The 26,193-nt window shown below is 38.7% G+C and overlaps 1 protein-coding gene across 1 annotated transcript in view; it reads right to left on the bottom strand.

The window, feature by feature from the left end:
- LOC130568929 (integrin alpha-X-like) overlaps positions 1 to 26,193 on the bottom strand; it is a 107,312-nt gene that overhangs the window by 27,429 nt on the left and 53,690 nt on the right. The window contains exons 9-14 of the mRNA XM_057358185.1: positions 2,291 to 2,441; positions 2,099 to 2,172; positions 1,889 to 1,997; positions 1,344 to 1,477; positions 501 to 644; positions 130 to 333 (exon numbers count right to left, since the gene is read on the bottom strand). Of these exons, the coding sequence (XP_057214168.1) occupies positions 130 to 333; positions 501 to 644; positions 1,344 to 1,477; positions 1,889 to 1,997; positions 2,099 to 2,172; positions 2,291 to 2,441 (816 nt within the window). The remainder of the gene's footprint in view (positions 1 to 129; positions 334 to 500; positions 645 to 1,343; positions 1,478 to 1,888; positions 1,998 to 2,098; positions 2,173 to 2,290; positions 2,442 to 26,193) is intronic.

Below are 26,193 nucleotides of genomic sequence, written 5' to 3' on the forward strand. Positions count from 1 at the left end.
TTTTTTATGTGTATTTGTTTGAAAATGAGCACATTTCATGTTTTCGCGCTTTGGCAAAAAAGCTTTTCGAATACGAATCTAAAACATCCAACATTGTCATTTACCTGCCCATCTCTTTCATTTACTCACCTGTGAGTATTTTGAAACGATCCCTCTAACTTTCCCATTAAAGATGTAGATGCTGCCTTGTCCATCATCCTCTAAAGGAGCTCCAATCACTATATCATTGAAACCATCCCTATTTAGATCTGTTGGGCTGGATACAGAAGAGCCAAATCTGCCCCTCTGTCCTGCCATGCCCACAAGCTCCGTATTCGAGAAAGTAAAGCCACGCTTAGAACAGTAGGAGAAATGACAAATTAAGAACTAATCTTTTTGCGGTTTTTAAAGGCGATATAATTTTTGCAGCAATAATAATATAGTCTTAAATCAATGTTTGTTTTTATTATAGTTAATCTGATTTCGATATGCTGTTATCTATACATTTTCCTTTCACTTACCCAGTGTGAGGAGTATACAAATACTTTGCCCTCTCTGTCCCCCTCTGTGTATGTTGGTGCTGAAACCAACAGAAGGTCTGTATTCTTGTCAGCGTTCAAATCCACCACACATAACTCAGCTCCAAAATATGACCCAATCTGAGGCTGAGAACAAAGACTTCCAGACATTATTGTATTGTATGCTATTTTAGAATACCACATATTTTTTCAGGCAAATAGGCCTGCTGTAGGAATTATTTAAAGTCATATTTTAATTCATATTTAAAATATAAAATACATATTTAAAGCCTTTACATTATTTTATAATAACCCTACATACTTGGCCAACGTGATTACAACAGTGATGTACATTTAATGTGTATTTTAAAACATCTGCATACGGTTTTCAGAACTCTTGTGAATCCAAATAAAAAACAAATGAAGACTCAATTTCTTGATCTAGGAAGCATACTAGCATACCATGCAGGATGCAGCATCCAAAACACGACATGCTATATGCATTCATTCAAACTGTTTGAATTGCATATCAACAATTTACTTTTCACTTGAAAGAAGACTAATTCTTAGTATCAAGTGTAGTGGAAACACTCAATGTTTATGATTAAAATTGATTTTTTTTGCTGACAAAATGTTGGTTTGAAGTCAGAAGATTATAATTTTGTTTGGATCCGCCGTTAACGATCATTTGAGATCTCAATTTTAGATTATTTAGATATTTTTTAAAGAAGTAAAAAGTTACAGTACAGTACCTAATTTACTACAAAATGATTGCACAATCAAGAATGATATTGTGTTTTATGTATGATTTTGACGTTCATTGTGTGGCACTAATGACTGAACAACCTTGGGAGAATCCAGTGAGAATGTCTGTTGTATGGTTAAAGCATCAACAACAACTTGTCCTTTATGCTGGTATCTTGGTGCTCCAAGTATTGCATAGATGATTCCTAACACGTTTGCTTCTGCCATTGAATAACCTTAAGATAAAATGTAAAAATAAAGTCAGTTTCTTTTGTAAATGTCTGTTATTTAAGCAATGATTATGAGAGGGTAATGAACACAGTTATGGCTGAAGAGGTTTCTCTGCTTGTCATTATGCCTAATAACACCCTTATAGTCATGACTGTATTTACAATATAGAACAGTCTTGGGTCATTTTAAATTTACTATTATTTTAAAATGTAGAACAAAATGTTAATAAGAATGAGTAAGTAGCCGTAGTTTCTCTACAGTATGTTCCAAAAATAATTATCAGTTCATAGTGTTACTAACAATACACCAATATCAGTGTATAGGACATTATTGAGAACACACCTATTGATCAATCATCAGGACAGACTCATAAATGTTTAATAATTGTTATTCATGTGTGCCTCAAAAAGCCTTACCTAGATAACTATCATGCTCTATGCCTGCTTTAAAGACATTGCTTGAAGAATATTCTTCATAGCCACCTTTCCACTGAAACGCTCCAGGGACGCTCACTAACACATTTCCCTAAAATAAATAAATAATACAAAAACAGATTTGGATGACATACGAAATACCAACATACAGTATACTGTATATAGAGGGATAATTCCTTTTGTGATATGTACACGTGATGTAAAAGCTGTGCTGAATCCATCCTGTGCAAACTCCATTCTGGAGGAATCCCCAGACGTTTGGGTTCCTGCAGCAGAGGAGAGGGGTTATTAAACTTGAAACAATAATATATATATTTTTGTTAATAACCCTAACACAGATGAAATTTTTATGTCCTTTTATTGTTTTCTGAAGTGCAGACATACCTTCAATAGCTATAATATTCTCTTCTAGTTTATGAAGAATATTATTTAGTGCATTAAAGTCTGTCACTCTGAATACATGATCAGAATCTGGGTCAGTAGCAATTGTGTTCAACTCCTCTTTTGCACTATTTTGACTGAAAGCACTGCCAACCTAATGAACAATCATATAATGATTATTTTAAAACTATCATAATACAAACACAAGCATGAATATGTACAGCTGGTTCATTGGTAATTAAATTGGTACATTAGTAACACTTGAATATGGTAAGCACGAGCACTAGAGCCTGAATAAAGGAGGTACGATATCAGAAACTAGTAGTTAAGTAGTCAAGTGCAAATCATTTGAAAAGTGGTTATAAATGCAGCGCTCCTTTATCCGATGACTCTTTTATCCACAATTAAACTAAAACAGCCTCTCACCCCACCATATCTCACAGCAAATGTGGCAAATCTAAACCATGTCCCTGTGTATTTGAGAGTCTTATTTAATGTCTTTTGGCCAGGCAGCAGCTAACAATCTGTGTCCAACTGACCCCCTCCCCTAGGTACTGTTGCTAACTCGGACAAACAAACTGAGTTGCTAATGTCTTACAGTGACAGCTGTAACAGTGTGAAATCTTTGTCACAAGATGTTTTTGACACAATCTGGACACAGAAGGACCACCGCTCGTTAAGGAACATTCGAGGGATATAAAAAACATTTTAAAATAAATAAGGTGAATAACAAGATTATATAACAAGCGAGGGATTAATAATATATATAAATATATAATAATAACAAGCGAGGGTTTATAGATTACAATGAAAGCGGGAAAAGCCTCATGCTATGGTCATCACATTCGCAGAACATTCAGGATCAGCACTGTGGCGGGACTTGATTTCGCCCACAAGAATTGATTGGATCATTGAAAGTTGGGCGTTGCCATTAAATTGGAGGCATTTACATTTAGTCATTTAGCGACGCTTTTATCCAAAGCGACTTACAAAAAGTTCAGGGAGCAATAAGCGATGGGTCATACTGGAGCAATAATACAATAGGTGCTAATACAAAGTTACTAGTTTCAACAAAAGCCAGACCACTTTCTGTTGAGAGAAAAGGAGAGGGCTAGTGTTTTTTTTTACTCATTTGTCTGTCAAGTACTCACAGAAGAGATGTGTTTTAAGTAGTTTTTTGAATGTTGTGAGAGATGTGGTTGACTGGACTGGGTTAGGAAGAATGTTCCACCAGGAAGGAGTTGTGAAGGAGAATGAGTGGGAGTGTGATTTACTGCCCTTTTGAGAAGGCAATACAAGACGCCGCTCGTTTGCTGAAAGCAGGGTTCTTGATGACCATTCCTTGCGACTGGAAGTGAAGATATGTCGTTTCAAGCAGGGATGAGGTAAACGTTTTTGATTAAAGATCACAAGTGCAAATGAATAAAAAATAATGATGTGCACAGATAAATTATTTATAATTGTGTCGATGTGTTTAATATTATATTACCCATTAGGCTTTGGGGATATGCTACGTCATCTTGGTGACGCATGGGGTACTGTTGTACATAAATGAAGAAAGAATGCTGCACGTGAGCTAAGAACAAGTTGTGTTTATGATAAACCCTGCATAATAAATGTACATTGTAAGCAATTATATGCAGAGGTGGAAAGTAACGAATTACATTTACTCGCGTTACTGTATTGAGTAGGTTTTTTGTGTACTTGTACTTTTTAAGTAGCTTTTAAAATCTGTAATTTTACNAAGTGTAGTGGAAACACTCAATGTTTATGATTAAAATTGATTTTTTTTGCTTATAAAATGTTGGTTTGAAGTCAGTAGATTATAATTTTGTTTGGATCCGCCGTTAACGATCATTTGAGATCTCAATTTTAGATTATTTAGATATTTTTTAAAGAAGTAAAAAGTTACAGTACAGTACCTAATTTACTACAAAATGATTGCACAATCAAGAATGATATTGTGTTTTATGTATGATTTTGACGTTCATTGTGTGGGCACTAAATGACTGAACAAGCCCTTGGAGAATCTCCAGTGAGAATGTCTTGTTGTATGGGTTAAAGCCATCAACAACAACTTGTCCTTTATGCTGGTAACTTGGTGCTCCCAAGGTATTGTGCATAGGATGGATTCCTAACACGTTTGCTTCTGCCATGTGAATAACCTTACAGATAAACATGTAAAAATAAAAGTCAGTTTCTTTTGTAAATGTCTGGTTATTTAAGCAATGATTATGAGGAGGGTAATGAATAAAGTTATTGCTGAAAAGAGGTTTCTCTGCTTGTCATTATGCTCTAATAACACACGCTTATAGTCATGACTGTATTTTACAATATAGAACAGTCTTGGGTCATTTTTAATTTACTTATTATGTTTAAAATGTAGAACAAAATGTTAATAAGAATGAGTAAGTAGCCGTAGTTTCTCTACAGTATGTTCCAAAAATAATTATCAGTTCATAGTGTTACTAACAATACACCAATATCAGTGTATAGGACATTATTGAGAAACACACTATTGATCAATCATCAGGACAGACTCAATAATGTTTAATAATTGTTATTCATGTGTGCCTCAAAAAGCCTTACCTAGATAACTATCATGCTCTTTGCCTGCTTTAAAGACATTGCTTGAAGAATATTCTTCATAGCCACCTTTCCACTGAAACGCTCCAGGGACGCTCACTAACACATTTCCCTAAAATAAATAAATAATACAAAAACAGATTTGGTGACATACGAAATACCAACATAACGTATACTGTATATAGAGGGATAATTCCTTTTGTGATATGTACACGTGATGTAAAAGCTGTGCTGAATCCATCCTGTGCAAACTCCATTCTGGAGGAATCCCCAGACGTTTGGGTTCCTGCAGCAGAGGAGAGGGGTTATTAAACTTGAAACAATTATATATATATTTTGGTTAATAACCCTAACACAGATGTATTTTTTATGTCCTTTTATTGTTTTCTGAAGTGCAGACATACCTTCAATAGCTATAATATTCTCTTCTAGTTTTTGAAGAATATTATTTAGTGCATTAAAGTCTGTCACTCTGAATACATGATCAGAATCTGGGTCAGTAGCAATTGTGTTCAACTCCCTCTTTGGCACTATTTTGACTGAAATCACTGCAAACCTAATGAACAATCATATAATGATTATTTTAAAACTATCATAATACAAACACAAGCATGAATATGTACAGCTGGTTCATTGGTAATTAAATTGGTACATTAGTAACACTTGAAAATGGTAAGCACGAGCATTAGAGCCTGAATAAAGGAGGTACGATATCAGAAACTAGTAGTTAAGTAGTCAAGTGCAAATCATTTGAAAAGTGGTTATAAATGCAGCGCTCCTTTATCCGATGACTCTTTTATCCACAATTAAACTAAAACAGCCTCTCACCCCACCATATCTCACAGCAAATGTGGCAAATCTAAACCATGTCCCTGTGTATTTGAGAGTCTTTATTAATGTCTTTTGGCCAGGCAGCAGCTAACAATCTGTGTCCAACTGACCCCCTCCCCTAGGTACTGTTGCTAACTCGGACAAACAAACTGATTTGCTAATGTCTTACAGTGACAGCTGTAACAGTGTGAAATTTTTGTCACAAGATGTTTTTGACACAATCTGGACACAGAAGGACCACCGCTCGTTAAGGAACATTCGAGGGATATAAAAAACATTTTAAAATAAATAAGGTGAATAACAAGATTATATAACAAGCGAGGGATTAATAATATATATAAATATATAATAATAACAAGCGAGGGTTTATAGATTACAATGAAAGCGGGAAAAGCCTCATGCTATGGTCATCACATTCGCAGAACATTCAGGATCAGCACTGTGGCGGGACTTGATTTCGCCCACAAGAATTGATTGGATCATTGAAAGTTGGGCGTTGCCATTAAATTGGAGGCATTTACATTTAGTCATTTAGCGACGCTTTTATCCAAAGCGACTTACAAAAAGTTCAGGGAGCAATAAGCGATGGGTCATACTGGAGCAATAATACAATAGGTGCTAATACAAAGTTACTAGTTTCAACAAAAGCCAGACCACTTTCTGTTGAGAGAAAAGGAGAGGGCTAGTGTTTTTTTTTACTCATTTGTCTGTCAAGTACTCACAGAAGAGATGTGTTTTAAGTAGTTTTTTGAATGTTGTGAGAGATGTGGTTGACTGGACTGGGTTAGGAAGAATGTTCCACCAGGAAGGAGTTGTGAAGGAGAATGAGTGGGAGTGTGATTTACTGCCCTTTTGAGAAGGCAATACAAGACGCCGCTCGTTTGCTGAAAGCAGGGTTCTTGATGACCATTCCTTGCGACTGGAAGTGAAGATATGTCGTTTCAAGCAGGGATGAGGTAAACGTTTTTGATTAAAGATCACAAGTGCAAATGAATAAAAAATAATGATGTGCACAGATAAATTATTTATAATTGTGTCGATGTGTTTAATATTATATTACCCATTAGGCTTTGGGGATATGCTACGTCATCTTGGTGACGCATGGGGTACTGTTGTACATAAATGAAGAAAGAATGCTGCACGTGAGCTAAGAACAAGTTGTGTTTATGATAAACCCTGCATAATAAATGTACATTGTAAGCAATTATATGCAGAGGTGGAAAGTAACGAATTACATTTACTCGCGTTACTGTATTGAGTAGGTTTTTTGTGTACTTGTACTTTTTAAGTAGCTTTTAAAATCTGTAATTTTACTTGTACTTAAGTATGATTTGTGTGATGTATTGTACTTCGTTATATTTAAAATCACATCCACTACTGAGTAAAAAAATAATGAAAACATTGCAAGGAAAAAAACGCGACTGGAAAATACTCCAGTGAATAATGGGCGCGAGTTTGAGTTTGCGCCGATACCAGAAGAGCGATGGAGACGGAGAAGTTAGACATCGGTATAGTGCACCTGTCCTAAGGTGAAACCCTATCGAACTCTAACTGCTGAAGACAATGAAGTAAACCCCTGGCCATATTTAAGCAACCATTTCAGCTTCAAGACATGATTATGGATGCTGTGCAAACTAACATCTTATAAAACTCCTAATGTGCACGAATGTTGAGGTAAGATAAATAATATTTGTTTAAATAATGCTCATACCCTTGTTGCATTGGTAACTAATAAGAAGTTTGAACTGTGTAGTAAAAGTCAAAATGACATAGTGCATAATGCTTTATATGGTAAGTGGATAACACTTTATTTGACGGGTGTTCATAAGACTGACATGACACCTTCATAATCATGACATGACAAATGTCATGAATATGAAGGAGATTTTATGCATGTTTATGACAACTGTCATTAAGTGTCATTCGCTCATTTATGTAATTTTTAATGCAAAGATGACATTGTTTGGCATGTCTTTGTTATGACAACTTGACATAAAGCAATACATCATAATCTGTCAGTGTCTTTGTCAGGACAACTTAACATTACCAAGACAACATAACCTGTCATAAACATGACATAGCAGAATAATAATCAAACTTAAGAAACTACGTAGCTTTATGGGTTAACATTACATAAAACTGTCATGTGGTTGGTTTTGACATTGGCTGTCAACTGTTATACGTGGTTTCACTGCTGAAACTTAGCAGTGTGTACCATTGATTATTTATTAAGAAAATAAGGCTTACAATCTTTTTTAAGGCTTAATTTCGCTTCTGAAGAAAATATTTATTGATTTAAAAATTGTTTCGTTAATATTTCTGCTATAGGATTCTGTGATATATCTGCAAAACAAGGCAAAAAAATATTTATTTGTTGCAGTGCACTTGTAACCGGTTTTAATACAGGTACGTCTAAAAAAATTTGAATATCATGAGATCACTCATTTCAGAAAGTGAAACCCACATATTATATAGATTCATTACACATAGAGTGAAATATTTCAAGCCTTTATTTATTACAGTATATGCCAAGTCCTGCTGGAAAATGAAATCAGCATTTCCATATAGCTTGTCAGCAGAAGGTCAGCTAAAGTTTCCTGGTAGATGGCTGCGTTGACTGTGGATTTCAGAAAACACAGTGGACCAAAGTCCTCTTATCAGATGAAAGTAAATTTTTTAAAAATCCAGCAGAGTCTGCATTTCATTTGGAAATCAAGGTCCCAGAGTCTGGAGGAAGAGTGGAGAGGCACAGAATCCATGTTGCTAAAAGTCCAGTGTGAAGTTTCCACAGTCAGTGATGATTTGGGCTGCCATGTCATCTGCTGGTGTTGGTCCACTGTGTTTTCTGAAGTCCACAGTCAACGCAGCCATCTACCAGGACATTTTACAGCACTTCATGCTTCCTTCTGCTGACAAGCTTTATGTAGATGCTGATTTCATTTTCCAGCAGGACTTGGCACCTGCCCACACTGCCAAAGGTACCAAAAGCTGGTTCAATGACCATGGTGGTACTGTGCCTGATTGGCCAGCAAACCTGCCTGACCTGAACACCATAGAGAATCTATGATGAGAGACACCAGACCCAACAATGCAGATGACCTGAAGGCCACTATCAAAGTAACCTGGGCTTCCATTACACCTGAGCAGTGCCACAGACTGATTGCCTCCATGCCACGCCACATTGATGCAATTCATACAAAAGGAGGCCCAACCAAATATTGAGTGCATAGAAATGAACATACTTTTCAGAAGCCTGACATTTCTGTTTAAAATATCCTTTTTTTATTGATCTTGGGTAATATTCTAATTGTCTGAGACACTGGATTTTGGGTTTTCATTATCTGTAAGCCATAATCCTCAAAATTTCAATAAATAAAGGCTTGAAATATAGGAGCAATAATACAATAGGTGCTAATACAAAGTTACTAGTTTCAACAAAAGCCAGACCACTTCCTGTTGAGAGAAAAGGAGAGGGCTAGTGTTTTTTTTTACTCATTTGTCTGTCAAGTACTCACAGAAGAGATGTGTTTTAAGTAGTTTTTTGAATGTTGTCAGAGATGTGGTTGACTGGACTGGGTTAGGAAGAATGTTCCACCAGGAAGGAGTTGTGAAGGAGAATGAGCGGGAGTGAGATTTACTGCCCTTTTGACAAGGCAATACAAGACGCCGCTCGTTTGCTGAAAGCAGGGTTCTTGATGACCATTTCTTGCGACTGGAAGTGAAGAGATGTCGTTTCAAGCAGGGATGAGGTAAACGTTTTTGATTAAAGATTACAAGTGTAATGAATAAAAAATAATGATGTGCATGGATAAATTATTTATAATTGTGTCTATGTGTTTAATACTATATTACCCATTAGGCTTTGGGGATATGCTACGTCATCTTGGTGACGCATGGCGTACTGTTGTCAAGTGTCGTAAATGAAGAAAGAATGTTGCGCGTGAGCTAAGAACAAGTTGTGTTTATGATAACCCCTGCATAATAAATGTACATTGAAAGCAATTATATGACATGGTGTCAGAAGTTTGCCATGCCCGCTGACTGAATGACCAAAAACATGTCGATGTTTCAAGCTCTAGAACCTTTTGATTTTAGTCAGCCACATGGCCTGTGTGGATACAACGGTTTACGGGATTTCTGATCGCTACAAAGTTGGATAAAGAGGGAGGTGAGGTCCAAGTAAACTTACTGCTGTAAGCTTTGGGGAAAGAGGCGGGAACAATATTCACGTTGTTTCAGTTCGCGGAGCTGGTCCATTCCAGTGACTACGAGAAGGTAATAGAAAAGTTTAACGAACATTTATAGAAATATAGGAATATTATACATGAACGTGCATGCTTTCACCTAGGTTCGCAAAAGGCTGGTGAATCAGTAGAAGCTTTTGTGAAAGGACTGTATGAGCTGGCAGAGCATTGTGAACTCTGAGAGACACATTTGCAAAAGGCTAGTTATTGGAATAGGTGACCGTGGAGTGTCACAAAGGTTGCAAATGGAAAAGGACCTGACACTTGACAAGGCAGTGCAGTTGGCAAGACAAGCTGAACTGACAAGCAATAACTCGGAATTCAGCTGAAGTGACATCTGCAGAAGTGACAGACTTGCAACAGCGATTGCAAGGAGCTGCACACCATAATTTCGGTAAGAAAACAAAAAAGTGGGGACAAGGACATAAACAGATTCACAGATCACATTGCAATACATGTCATAGACCACATGAATGCCCTGCACATAATAAACAATGCTGTTAATGCAAGAAACTCTGACATTGGATAAAGATGCTGTAGTATGCTATAGCAAGGCGGTAAGAGCTGTACAGGTACAAGATGAAGAAAATGATGATTGCGAGGCATATTTTTCTTGCGAGTCCGACTGGTTGGTGAATCTTCCTTTGTGTGGCAAAACAGTAATACAGTATTTAAAATAGACACTGGGGCTAATATCACAATTATGTCCAACAACATACAGAAAACAGACATACAGCCTTACATTCTAACTACTCCACGCAGGGTGCACTTTCCGTGGATGCAGAAAGTTGACAAACACTAGAGTGAATGCAGTCCATGCAGATAATACGTGAGGTCACACAGCCCACTGACTGGTGCGCCCCTATGGTCCATGTAGAAAAGAAAAATGGGGAAGTCAGGATATGTATGGATTTGAAACATCTCAATAAAGCCGTGAAAGAAGTAAAATCCATGCTGCTCTCACATTTATGTCTGTTTCCCTGTTTAGGTTTCTCCGTTGGACTATATTTTGCCACGATCCCTTACCTGTACCTCGTTTGTTGCACCCGCACCTGATGATCATTCCATGGACACTATTTATACCCTGTGTTTTGTCATGTTCTTTGTCGAGTATTAACGTCTATATTGTTCTTTGGCGTATGTAAGAGTCCTGTTCTGGATTATACCTGCTTTTGTGGATACCTTTTTTTTCCCGTTTTTGTTTCCCCGGACACTTTATTAAATTCTGTTCTCTGGAACTTTGAGGTTTGCTCTCCTGCTTTTGACCCTGACTGTGACAGAATACTCGACCCTGAACAAATTTGACCACATCTCAGAGTTCCAGATGGATTTACATGGATTACCTGCAGCTCAACATTTCTCCAGAGGACAATCTGAGATACCATCTCAGCCAGGATGGCCATCCTCTGGAGAGATATGTGGAGGACTTCATTGCACTGAGCCGTGAGGTGAGTATGGATGACCAGTCTCTCAACGCGTTTTACTATGGGGTTGAATGAGGACTCCCTTCGGTGTTTGTCGCCCGAGTTCAGGGACAGACCCGTAAGGGAGTTTATCGATCTTATCCGGTGGATAATGGGCTCTCGCCTATGTGTGAGTGAGACCATCCCGGATAGGATCAAGCCTCATCTGATTCCATTGAACCACGCGCTGAAGGACCCAGCTCACCTCACCATCAACCCGAAGTTCTCCACCAATGTTGATGCCCGCGGTAATCAGGGTTCGCTAAACCCGCTGCCCAGCCGGCAGAGCCTTTCCGCAATAGGAAACGGCGTGGGCGCCGCAACGAGCCGGTCCCATCCGGCCTTCCGGTGTCCTTCGAGCCGGTCCCATCCGGCCTTCCAGAGTCCTTCGAGCCGGTCCCATCCGGCCTTCCAGAGGCCTTCAAGCCGGTCCCGTCCTGCCTTCTAGAGATCTTCGAGCCAGTCCCATCTGGCCTTCTAGAAATCTTCGAGCCGGTCCCGTCCGGCCTTCCAGACGCCTTCAAGCCGGTCCCGTCCGGCCTTCCAGACGCCTTCAAGCCGGTTCCGTCCGGCCTTCCAGACGCCTTCGAGCCGGTCCCGTCCGGCCTACAAGTGTGTTCCGAACCCCCTGGATCCCGCCCCGAACCAAATGCCAGCTAGCTATCATCCTCTAGCACGGAGACCTCACCAGACCTCACCGCCGACAGAGAGCCCAAGCCCACTGCGACGACGAAGCCAGCACGCGACCTTGCGACTGAGTTCGTCCTGGAGCATGAGCCCCGAGACGCGTCTGACCAGGTGTGTGAGCCGGATACACCGTGCATCGTCGTGGGAGTTCTGGTGGACTACGCCGACTGCAAGGGAAGCCCCATCCATGCTCCCGCTTCTGAGGGTGAGCTGCAAGGTGCCTCTGAACTGTTGGACTGGGTTAATGACATTGACTTTTGGATGCTCCCTTCCCCGCTGGTCCCGCCCAGCCTGCCCATGCCCCCGCTGGTCCCGCCCAGCCTGCACATGCCCTCGCTGGTCCCGCCCAGCCTGCTCATGCCCCCGCTGGTCTCGCCCAGGTCGCCCTCGACAGCCAACTCTCCCTCGCCAGCTGAGATCCCACCCCCCCTCCTCTGGTATTCTACGGCGCGAGGTCGCGTCTTCTGGAAAGGGGGTGTAATGTCAGATTTATGTCCATTTCTCTGTTTAGTTTCTCCGTTTTTTCCGTTGGACTATATTTTGCCACGATCCCTTACCTGTATCTCGTTTGTTGCACCCGCACCTGATGATCATTCCATGGACACTATTTATACCCTGTGTTTTGTCATGCTTTTTGTCGAGTATTAACGTCTATATTGTTCTTTAGCGTATGTAAGAGTCCTGTTCTGGATTATACCTGCTTTTGTGGATACCTGTTTTTTCCTGTTTTTGTTTCCCCGGACACTTTATTAAATTCTGTTCTCTGGAACTTTGAGGTGTGCTCTCCTGCTTTTGACCCTGACTGTGACAGCTGCCTACCCTGGAAGATATTGCTGTAAAGATGGTGGAAGCCACAGTTTTCTCAACTCTTGATGCATCATCGGGATTACATTTACATTTAGTCATTTAGCTGACGCTTTTATCCAAAGCGACTTACAAGTTGGGTAAACAATGGAAACAATTGGGACAACTTTAGGAAAACAAAAAGCATGCGTGCAATAAAACATGTCTCACAAAGCCTACTACAGTGAACAGAGCTACGTTTTTTTTTTCTTTCTTTTTAATATATAGATAGAGTAGAAAAGATATAGAAGCCATAAATGATCGGTCAGGTGTGGATGGATGTGTTTTCAGCCGATTCTTAAAGATGGCCACAAAATCTACTGATCTTGTAGCAGCAGGCAGATCATTCCACAAATGTGGAACCGATCCAGAGAAGGTTCGTGAGAGCGATTTTTTTTTACCTTTTTGGGATGGCACCACAAGACGTCATTCGTTTGCAGAGCGTAAGGATCTGGCGGGTAAATAAGTCTGCATTAGTGAATGACGATAAGGGGGTGTCAAACCAGTGGTGGTCTTGTAGGCCAGGAGCAGAGTCTTGAAAATGATGAAAGCGACTATAGGGAGCCAATGTAACTTAATGAAGAGAGGGGTGACGTGTGCTCTCTTCGGTTCATTGAAGACCACTTTTGCCGCTGCATTCTGGATCATCTGTAGAGGTTTTGTTGTGCAAGCAGGAAGTCCAGCCAGTAGCGCATTGCAATAGTCCAGTCTGGACAGAACAAGAGCCTGGACTAGGACCTACGTAACATGCTCGGATAGGAAAGGTCTAATTTTCCTGATATTGTAGAGGATGCATATACAGGACCGGATTCTGGCAAATACCTTTGGATTACAAAAGTTCAATGCCTACAACGTTTATCACTCCAAGAGGCAGGTTTTATTTTAACTTTCTTTAGGAATCACATCACCTCCGGAGGGAGAGGGAGGGAGGTGACCAAGCTACTGGAGAGAAATGACGGCTGTGTGGTAGTCATGGATGATGTTTTGGTGTATGGTAGAGACCAAGAGACACATAACAACAATCTGTATGTGGTCTTGCAGATGATCCATAAAGTCGGGGTTAAAGCTCAATAAAAACAAATGTCATTTCAGTTAGAAGGAACTTTGCATATTCTGACACATTATAAGCAGTTATTGAGTAAAACCTGATCCTCACAAGATGAAAGCAATTACAGATCTGCTATCCCAAAGATGTCACCCAGATCCAACAAGTGCTAGGTATGGTAAATTATCTTGTAAAGTTTGTACCCGGCATGTACACAATATTGCACCCACTGATTGAACTGCTCAAGAAAGATTCTGCGTGGCTGTGGAACACGCCACAGCAGCAGGCCTTTGACAACATAAAGACAATGCTTTTCTCAGCTCCTGTATTAGCCTTTTATGACATGAAGAAGCCCACCATTGTGTCTGTGGATGCGAGCAGTGGGGCTGGGTGCTATGATGCTGCAAACTCACAGTAACATGACACTTCCCGTTGCTTTCTGCTCCAGAAACCCTCACAGCTGCCGAGGTGAAGTACTCCCAAATATAGAAGGAATGCCTGGCTGCGTTGTGGACGTGTGAGCGGCATGCCTGTTATCTGCTGGGTCCGGATGAGTTTACCATGCAAACAGACCACAAGACCCTGGTTCCCCTGACTAACACTTATGATTTGGATAAAATGTCTGCTATTGCGCTTGGTGTGGTTCAATATTAAAGCAGTACATGTTCCTGGCAAGTTACTTGTAGTGGCAGATACGTTGTCACGTAACCCTCTGGCAGGACTTCGGGTTTCTGATATGGAAGAGATAGTGCAAGTTTACGCGGAAGCTGTGATTCATGCAAGGGCGGTGTCAGAGCCCAAGTTAAATGTCATCCGTGAGTTCACATCCACTGACCCCATCATGATGAAAGTAGTGCATTTTTTAAAAGTCTGGCCACATCACATACCATTGGAACTTACAGCTTACCATGCAGAAAGTGCATCATTGTCCAGGGCAGAAGGACTGCTTCTATATGGTGACAGAATTGCAATTCCCACAGGACTATGACAGGAGATCTTCAAAAGATCTTAATGTGCCTTTTGCCAAGTGCACAGACCTGCCAAGAGAAAAGAGCCTCTAATCACCACTTTCCCAGTCCCTGGCACACAATCGGAACAGATCTGTGTGAACAAGGGGTTAAACACTATCTGGTGGTTGTAGATTTTTATTCTAGAGACATTGAAGTCACTCATTTACACATCACCAGCAGCCACAGTGTAAAATCACCACCCTAAAGGGGATGTTTGAGAGATGGAGGATTCCAAGAGAGCGTCATTCAGATATTGGCACCCAGTTCAGTGCCACAGACTTTGCAGACTTTTGTAAGAGCTGGGGTGTTCATCACATTTCCAGCAGCGCCCATTCCCCAAAGTCGAATGGGGCTGTTGAGTGGGCTGTAGGCACAGCTTAGCACAATCTGCGTCAGCCTGACCCTCACTTGGCGCTTCTGAGTTACAGAGCCACTCGGTGATACTGGGGTAAGCCCCGCTCAGCTAATGTTGGGACGCCAAATTAGCACTACACTGCCAGTCCTGGACAAGAATTTGCGATCACATCAGCCCTAAACAAGTGTCTAAAAAAGATACACTTGCAAAAGCTGCTGTGTCATGGCTGATCTCGCTTTGCTGGATGATTTGGCAAACCTTATTTTATTGAAAGCACAATGTAAAGACACATTTAACAGAACAATATATGAAAAAATGAATAAGAAGAAAAAACATTCAAACTAATTGAAAAAAAATTAAAAAACATTAATCATTATTATAAACTTATATAAATATATTTTTTAACATCTTATTGCTTTTTTAACCAATTCCACCAAAAATAACTGCAAAAATTCTTTCTTTTCTGAACAGTTTAATTTAGACTATGGAAAATAAAATCTCTTATAAATAATTGTAAAATTAACAATAAACCCAAATTGAGCAAACCATGCATTGCGCAAAGAATGCGTTCTCAAAAGGCTTGTTTGACTTGATGCATTAAGTCGAACAAGCCAAAAGACTGCGGTGATCTGTTTAATGACAGCACAGAAGACTACAGAGGACGGTTCGGACTGCTGAGAAGATCATTGGTGCTCCCCTGCCCACCATCCAAGAACTGTATACATCCGGAAAGGGGCTCAGAAAATCACCCTGGACCTCTCACATCCAAGCCATCATCTCTTCACAATGCTGCCGTCTGGTCGGCGCTACAGAGCACTGAGCACCAAAACAACCAGACACAAAAACAACTTCTTCCCTCAGGCCATCTACCTCTTGAACAGTTCAATGTTTTTACACACCGTGCAATTAATAACTCTGTGCAATAATAATTAAGTGCAATATTAATTATATCCTCCAGATAATACACTATCTATTTTTATACAACTTTTTCTGTAAATTATATTTCATTCATTCTGCTGCATATAGCACATACCTTGTACTACAATAGTCTATTCTTATTTTTACTTGTACATATTTACGTACATACATAGCTTTACTCTCTATATCTTTATCTTATTTTTATTGTATTGTATTTCTTAATTTTTTATACCCATAGGCCCTTATTTAAATCATTGTGTACTGTATTCTATTGTGTTGTGGTCTCTGTGTACTGTTGTTGCTGTTTCTGTGTTCTGGATGCTCCTGTCACCAAAACAAATTCCTTGTATGTGCAAACACACTTGGCAATAAAGCTCTTTCTGATTCTGATTCTGAATACATTCGTTTGATTTATAAAGGGAGGTGTTGTCACCATATATGGTAAATTGGAGGCGTTTCCGAATGCTAATGACCGTGAACGTGAACGAGCATGGTACTTGCGCACATGTGGGATTTATCAACAATGGCTGCGTCCGAATACCCCCACTTGCGGTCTTGGCCACTTGAGAGCGCGTGCACGTGACAGGAAGGAAGAGCGCAAGTGTGTCCAATGCCAAAGGGCAGTGCGCTTAACGCACACTAAACCCACAATAGCTTGAATACCGCTTCGGAGCGGTATTAAGGCTAAGCGTATCCCATCATGCATCATGTTCTGGATATGAATCATGAGACTTTTTGCTCGGGTCTCGCGAGATGTTGCGGAAAGCTTTCCAGTGTATGTTATACTACTACTTTTAAGGTTATATCTTTATTTATTCTATGTTTGGCTAACATGTGTTTTTCTTTTGTTGTTGTTTTTTGGGTACAGCTGCTTTGATACAATACAAATAAAGCACTATAAAAATAAATCTGACTTGACTTGACTATATAATTAGATATTACATATAATTTCATAGTAAAACGTAGTGTTACATATTTTATTGGTGAAAACTCCAGAATTATGTATTTTGTCAAACTGCTTTTTATCTCATAATTAGAAACACCACATTAATTAACGTTATACGTTTGCACTTGCTAAGTGTGTCACATCCGGTTAGAAATACTACATGCTCACTTGGGATCTTCACGCCCACTAGAACACTAGGGCCAAAAACAGGAAATATGTCATGAAAGTTGTCAAGTGGTCAAGTGCAAAGACCGCAAGTGAGGGTATTTGGACACAGTCAACGACTGCTTACTCATGTGCTTAAGAAGTGCGTGCGCACGTTTGATAAATACAGATTTTTTTGTACTTCCACACATTCTAAATTTCATTCGTATGACAAAATATTGAACCTTTTCTACGCAAATGAGGCCCCAAGTATCTGAGGATTAGATTTAATTTTAATACAATACAATGTAAATTTTGTAATTTATTTCCAGAAAATGCAGCTTATTTTCTTTACTTGCAATATACTAGTGCCTTCTGGGAAAAATTGCAATTACGGTTAAAAGAGAAAAAGGTGACGAAAAAATTAAGTCTGTCTTTTATAGATATTAAGTATGGAAACTATGAAGAAGGTGGTCAAAATTGCTTTTTGATTAATAATTTGCTTTAATTATCAAAACATTTTATTCACAAATGTAGGTTTTATTAAATCACCCTCCCCCCTGTTTGTAGTATTTAAAAATGATTTAAGACAATACTAAAAATCACTGTCAAAAACAAAGAATAAAAAATCTGGAATCCTATTAGATCTATTTAATAAATATAATTTACTATGGTATCTTCCCCTATGTATGTGTTATATTTAATATGGATGATTAAAATATTGAAGTGTTTATTTTTTATTTATTTATATTTTGTCTGTTTATTTTTGTATTATGTTTTTTTCTTATTGTTCTATGTCTAAGACCCTATAAAATCTGATATTTTTGAATGTACATTATATGCCACTTTTTATTTAAATTTGTTATGTAAACTTGTGATATTTTGTTTAAAAAAAACTCATTCAAGAGAACAGTTGAGGTTTATTGGGGATTTAAAAAAAATGAATGGGTGGATTTTATCATTCTAGGATGGTTCTGTACACACACTCCTGACACACAGATATGTTCAAACAACATTTAAAAGTGCATTTTCTGGATTAAGGGGCCTTTAAAGCAACTCTATCTCCAGTTTTAGTATACTCTTCTTTAGACTGTCAAGGTCAATGTCTTGAAGTTTTTGCTTTGTAAATTGTATATATCCAATCTTAATATACTGTATTTAAAAAAAGTTTCTAGAAAGGAATGCATGTGCCCTGTGCCTTTATGGAGTAAAATCATTATACACAATACATTAAAAACAATAAAAACAACACAGCAAGATCATATTTTATACATCTCATTTCCACTTTTCTGTGCAGACTCTGCAGACATAGGCCTTTCAAATGATGTGGACTCTGCAACTGTTATTGTAGTCTAATATAATAGTTGCATGTACAGTATACGCAATGAATGTTAACATTGTAGAATGTTTCTGTATTTAAGTTGTACTTGTTTCGGGGACATTGGGCCTCATTTATCAATCTAACGTAGAAACGAGCGCAGATCCGTGCGCAGAAATGCACAGAAAACGCACCCCATGGAACATCGCACAAATAAAAAACATCAAAGCATGCGTGTTTTCTGTTTTCATTAAAATGCATTTGTCAAATAAAGAAGCTATCACCTTGCAAATAGGTAAACTTACCCATTGCTTGTAATTGATTATTGCTTTTAAATGTTTTACTTTTAATTGTGCATTTTAATTGGGATAAATTATCTTAAAAGTAGCCTAAAAGCTCATGAAAGTTTTTTTTAAACAAAAGCACCCGTTAACCTTGTAATTTCACACAATTAAATGATCAAGTAATAAGGCTAGAAAGGAAAATACTTTATTAATGTAATGAAAATAAGAAATCGCATCGGAATCTATTTTTACATTTGTTAAACTAAACGAAAAAAACAAATCTTTCAATTTGTCATTATTCCTTTTCAGGAATAATCAAAAGGGTAAAGCGTACACAGACTTTAACCCTATCTCAAAACTTGCGTACACGAACTGAGACCTGTCGTGAGATTTAATAGTAGCAACAGCTCAAATCCATATTGATAAATGCCAAGTTTTGCTTGGAAACGACCGTACGCTCAGTTTTCGGTCATACGCTCGTTTCATAAATGAGGCCCATTAAGATTATGATTATTAAACTGTTAATATATACAATTATGATTAAATATGATATGTATATATACAGTAACTGCTTATCAACATTATAAGGGAAATAGGCACTTTATTTGAATGCTTTATTTGAACTTTTTTACAAGCCTTTTCTCCCTGATTATACCACTTTTGATGTGTTTCCTGACATTTTAAAAGGTTTTCAAAATTCGTCATGCAGCAGCAGTAAAAAAAAACGTAACCACGTTTTTGGATTAACCAGCCAATAGCAGCGTTGCTGGTAAATGTTTCTACGATTGATATGTACTGGCTTTTCAAACTAAGCGATTATTTCAGAAAACTCAATCCAGCTATACTAATCATCAANCAACAGGTGCGTTCGAAGAACCGAATTAGCAAGATAATTATTAGCGCGATGAAATCATATTGGATGTGTCATTTCATCTGGGATGTAATAAGCAACGTACAAAGAATGGGCCCCATGTAGGACTACAAAGTACAACATCAAAACAAAAGACATGAAAACAATGCACAACACAGTTACATTACACAGAGATCCGGTCTTTCAAAGCAACTTGTGTATTTGAGGTTTCCGTGCATGTATTAACTGGGAATCAAACCAATGACTCTGGCATCACTGTATATTGGTCTTGGACGAAGATAGCTTATTTATAAACACTAAAAATTATACAGCAACTCATGAGCCAGAATGCATCGTTTGGCTTACTTGCAATCACACTTTTCATTCTGTGGGTCATTTAATAAATTAAGCTAGAAATGATAGTATTTAAAACTTTGAAGTCAAAAATATGTAAGAGATATGAATGGAATGGTGCAATATTTTTACAAAAGAAAGACTCATACCCCAATCGCCATACATATGATGTCTTTTCTTGATGCCTCCTTAGATGCATTTGGCAGTTCAGCTCTGTCATTTGACTGTCCATCAGTAATTACAAGCAAGATTTTTGTTGCTGATTGTCTTGCTTCTCCGAATATTACTTTCCTGTCCATTTGAAGAGACAGTTTATTATTATAAGATGGTCGGTAACACTGTAGGATAGAGATCAATTCTCACTATCGACTAGTTTCTTGCATGCCTATTATTATCATATTGGTTGTTTATTAGTACTTATAAAGCACATATTCTGCATGACCATATTTTACATTCCTAATACTTCCCAATACCTAAACCTAACAACTACCTAACTAACTATTAATACACTCTTATGAAGACTTTATTTATTAATAAGACTTAATTTAGATAAAAGTCGTAGTTAATGGTTTGTTTCTACAGTATGGTCTATTGAAACATTCATATAAACATTAACAATAACAAGGTTGATTTAAAATTCTGAGAAAGGGGATATGACATTAATTAGCAGTATTCGTTTAGAAGATGGGTTCAATCCTGTTAATTAAGGTCATATCCCCTTGATATGAACAATATAAATAAGCTTGTTTAAACAGAACAAACATAAAATATTATATTGACATTTTCTGTTCATATTACAATAACAACAAAAAAAGAAATATATATCTGCCTTTCTGTCTGTCTCTCAATGTTATGTCGAAGCCAGTATGGGGTTTGAACTTGAGAACGTATCATCTCTGATTATTATTTCAAAAGGCCTCTGAACATGTCGAATGGCATTCACATGACATCCCATTCTCCACCCCATACATGTGGGTTTAAAGTAAGATGGCGTGCCCATTCATTCAGTTTTTGTTCTTCTGAACCTGGCACAGCGTTTATTGTGTGAATGTCAAGCTATTATATTATTTCTGACGTGTTCTTACCCGCTGGATTTTTACTGCACAGATTTTTTACAGGTGCCCACTTCCTCCATAGAAGAGCTGTCTCCTCAACCCTTGGACTTTTATCTCCGCAGCCTTCTGAACTCTTGGAATCCCACCAGTCCATCGAGCAGTGGCATCAGCAGGCAGGTCAGAGGGATCCCTGTCTGTCCCAGAACTGCCAGCTTTCCCAGAGCTCTGCTCATGGTTTAGATCCAAGATGGCACCGAGTATGGCTGCTGCGTCGCGAGCTCCGAACCAACTTTGTCGTTTTTTGTTTGTTTTGTCGACCTTTCTTATGCTAGTTATATTGGATACTGTTTGCCTTATTGTCTACGACAGACAAACACTTTTGAATATTGGTTCTGAAGTGGCACATCGAAAACCGGACTTTAAACAATTCAACGCTGACCCGCTGTTTACAAACACGCAAGTGGAGCCCTTTGTCTGGATATCCCGGCCGCGGAAAAGCAGACGGAAAAGGGGAAGGAGAACCGCCGTTCTCATCAGACTCAGACGCCGAGTAAACCGACCCCTGCTACCCAGTATTTTACTGGCAAACGTTCAGTCTCTGGATAACTAACTTTGCGAACTGAGTTTCACCGAGAGACAAGGGACTGCTGCATTATCTGCCTTACTGAAACCTGGTTAACTGCGGGAATTCCAGAAATGTTTACTGCTGTAAATTGTGTACAAGAACATGTCTACTGTAAAGTATTGTAATGTCTTTGTAACTTGTAGTCTGTCAATACTGCCTATGTTGGTCGAACTGCAACCCAAGTTTTTCTACGTACTGTTTTGCACTTGTTGTATGTGGTTGAGTGACAATAAAGGGATTTGATTTGATTTGTTTGATTGTTGATTTGCATTTGATGGCAAGTCGCCACATTATGCCGAACCACCTCCATTTGGGCAGACGAAGAAGATCTGTCCCCAGCTCATGTGGGATTTTGGTTCAGACAGGCACAGGTGGACTCTATTTGCCTCCCGCAGACGCACCGACATTTATACTCCTTGTCTAAAGGACCACTCGCGCACAGATGCCCTGGTGCACAGCTGGCCACACGGAACATAGAAGGAAGTATGCCTTCCCCCATGAGATCTTCCTGTCACAGGGTCCAACCAGACTTGGGTTCTCGGAGCTAATGTTTCCCGACGAACAATCATCCCCCTGGCCGATTAAACTGATAAAGACCTTCTTTCTCAGGGAAGAACACTGTGTGGGCACCCCCATGCCAGACCTGTGGAACCTCCATGTCTGGGCTCTTGGATGGGACGAGGAGGACCCTGATGTGGGCCTGCCTCTCCTCTTTCGGCAAGCTTTAGATTGTTTTACATTAACACTGGAAGGTTATGATTTCGCACAGTGCACCTGCTCACTAGTGACACGCCCAGGCCAGTCAGACGCCCTCCCAGGTTTCCTCAGCACAAAACCAAATATAAATGAACATCCTATCTTCCCTTCATGCCCGTATGTTTGGGGTCAGAGACCGGCATGCCAAGTTTATTGTCCTTTTAAAATTACGATCAGAGGTTCTCAAGTTCAAACCCCATACTGTCTCTCGACACAATTGCCTCGTTCCCTCCGATTCAGGGAATCAGAGACAATATAAATAATATATACTTACTACAACTTGTTTTGATGGCAGCTGCAGTATAAGTGCCACCTGTTTTATCATTATTGCTGGACACTTCATTTTCCCACATACTGCCCTGAGTGTTGAGTTGATTAAACTTATAGTGAATTTCACAATCATTGGAATACTGTGCAATGGCAAACTGTTAACCAAGAAGAAATTAAGTTTTATTATGTATTCTATAATGGCACTCTTCTTCTGGAAAAATATAAGATATTTACAAATGGAAAATCAAACAGTAAAAAAACTAAATGGACAAAACTTACCCGCGCATCCCGTCCAGTAAAACGTTTAATCATTGCTGCCACAAATGTTTTCATTTTAATAAAATCTGCAGCACCCACACTCCCAGAGCCATCCAACAAAAAAGCTATATCAATCTGACCATGGCAGTCTGTAAAATGAGAAGAAACAATGTGCTACATACATACAATAAAGCAAGCGTATTTGACTTAACTGAACTAAATAAAACAACATAATTAAGCAATTAGCATTTCACCTCTAAGAGAACTTGGTATAGACTGTTCAGGGCTTCCTATAGCCATGCTGTTTTGATAAACAAAGCACATGCCATTGTAAGTGGTAATGGATTCACACTTTTTTGGAATGGTTGGTCCACAAATCTGAGAAAGACAATATGTAGTTGTTTAGTTTATTTATGAAGGTTCTCAGTCAGACTCAACAAACAAATTCTAAACATAAGTTCAGAATTACTTCTCGCATTAAGTTGCATGTCAAAATGTAGTGTGTTATGCATTTATGTGAACTGAAATAGAGTCAGTCGTGAATTCCTTTTAATATGTTGTGATGTAATTTTCTTAAATACACTACGAACACCAAGTGAGGTGAGTTTAAATATATACGTTTTGGGAGACCCATTATTACTCAATCAACTGAGCACAGTCAGGTTATTCTTATTTCAGAGTTTTCTATTTTACTGTTATGCCAGCAGAGGGAGCCATCTCGTGAGTATTGACTGCTTACCACTCCATCTGCAGACACTTCCTGTTTGGTAGATATATACAGTATGTGGCTGCCATATGAGCTGTGTCCCAATTCTGGAGCTGCACCCTTCTTAGGTCGCAGACTTAAAAACGAGGACTTGGTCTTCAAAGCACGCAGCCTCAATAGTCCAAGAAGCGAACTGAAATGAGACGGCCTAGCCTCGCGGAGGATTTCCTAAAAGCGTCACCTGCTGCTCCTGTTGCGTGGTGACAGCAGCAAGACACAGCAGAGACATTTCTGACTTTTTTAACAAATACGGAGCCAGAAAAATGATATTTTATTTTAGAGAGTTTGACACGTTTATGTAGATTAAAACAGCCCAACAGTACATTAAATTAACCAACCACAGAAATGTAAAACACAAGAATGCACGAATAATGTTAATTAACAACATCATATATAATATTAAAACACTGAAATGGACCGTTTTTGTGAATAACATAGTTTTATTTAAATAAATTTTTGAATGATTATTAAAAAATTTCAAGCCGTTACAGGCACCCATTGAATCTCGGGATAGTCAAAAGCTGTGAAGAATACATTCGCGCTTCGTCCGAAATCACATACTGTGACAGTAAGTACTGAATTTAAATAAGTACCTACCTATCGGCCATTAAAACAGCACATTCTAGTATATAGTATGAGTGGGAGTAGTATGAATACATTTTGGGCATACTGCGTCCGCCATGTTTTATGGTCATGTGACCCGTATGCTCTTTGACCTATGATGTATTAACAACAACCTATACATGAGCGTTGATGAAAACATAATTTAGTCACGAGAAATTCATTTATTGGCATTTACATTAAAAACAGATGTCCGCCTTAAAGTTTTCCGCTTTATTTATTTGATTTACTTTTGAAATTTAACCATTGCTCAGCTCCCGTGGCATCAGGGATAGATAAGTGTCCATCCGATCCACACTCACTAATCTCGGTGGAAGTAGTAGAACATACGGGTATTTCTTGCCTACTGCTTTTTGCATACTGAGGTTTCGGACATACTTTTCATGACTCATACTCATTTTCGCCTACTATATAGTATGGAAGTAGGCGATTTCGGACGCAGTGTTGTTCTATCCTTAAAAATCTGAAGAAATAAGGTCGCATGTTGGGGCTGCATTTGAAGCAACCTTTGAACCTTGACAGACTTACCAGCCTTCAGTTGCGCTGCTGTGATGCAATCGGTCTTAAAATGCAGCCTTGAAAGGATGCAGCCCCCGAATTGGGACACAGCTATGGATTCTTTGCGAAATATAGGTTGTTTGCACAAGACGTCATGGGCGCCAAATGCCGATGGAGGGCAGCAAGTGATTTTCTCCATAGGAATTCACTATAACAAACTCTAATAACTATGTTTTGTGTCGTTTTTTACTGTTCAAATCGATCAACCAATGAAAGGTGTTTTTATTATGTAGCAAAAGTTGATGTTCGTGAAGGGGGAAAATGCAAGAATTGATTGAGAAACGGAAATAAAAGTGGTTTGTAAACCTGAATCTGCGGTTGGGATGAGCCAAGCCGGATGACTTTCTAAAACGCTTACCTACGTACCTAAACATTTAATAAGAGCTCTTTCTTTTAATGGAAGCTAGTGTTTATTACAAGTAAGGTTTGACAGAAATACGGGCTTACCTGGTCGTTGTTCATGTCGTTAAACGTAGGTACTTTGAGTTTGTGATAGTGAATTCCTATGGAGGAAAATAACTTGTTGCCCTCCAGTCGCACCTTGCGCGTCATAAAAACATGTGATTGCAAACAACCTATTGCTAGTTTACCTGCTTTACTGGGCATTATTCCATTGCTATCGTTTGCTCAGTGTGTATGACCTTGACTGCCTTTTTCACTGTCTTGTCTCTTGGATTACCTTTGACTTGACTGTTCTATTGTTTATGATTGTGGATTACGTTTTGGACTTGTTTGCACTTCTGTTAATAAAACATCAGCTTATGGATTCAAACAACCCCAAAGCCTCGTTGTTACATTTACCAAATCATTTTATGTTTTACAGTTCATTGTATTAAAATTTCTGTATGCTCTGTAATTAATTTTTGCAACAACTACACGTACATTGAATAATACTCATGTGTCCTAAATTTAACTGAGTCAAAGCAACAATATGACTTAACTTGTCAACAAATCATTTTTTACAGTGATGAAAACTTAATATTCCAAGAATTAATTTGATGTATATTTATTTATATACAAATAAAATGATCTCTGTTGTGTTATGTGCCTGATCTTACCGCCAGTTTTGAAGAGTATGGATCTTGAATCATGGAAAGTCCAAGAGACATGTTGACAGCT

The sequence above is a fragment of the Triplophysa rosa genome, linkage group LG18 (genome assembly GCF_024868665.1).
Source record: "Triplophysa rosa linkage group LG18, Trosa_1v2, whole genome shotgun sequence".
NCBI classification, from domain to species: Eukaryota; Metazoa; Chordata; class Actinopteri; order Cypriniformes; family Nemacheilidae; genus Triplophysa; species Triplophysa rosa.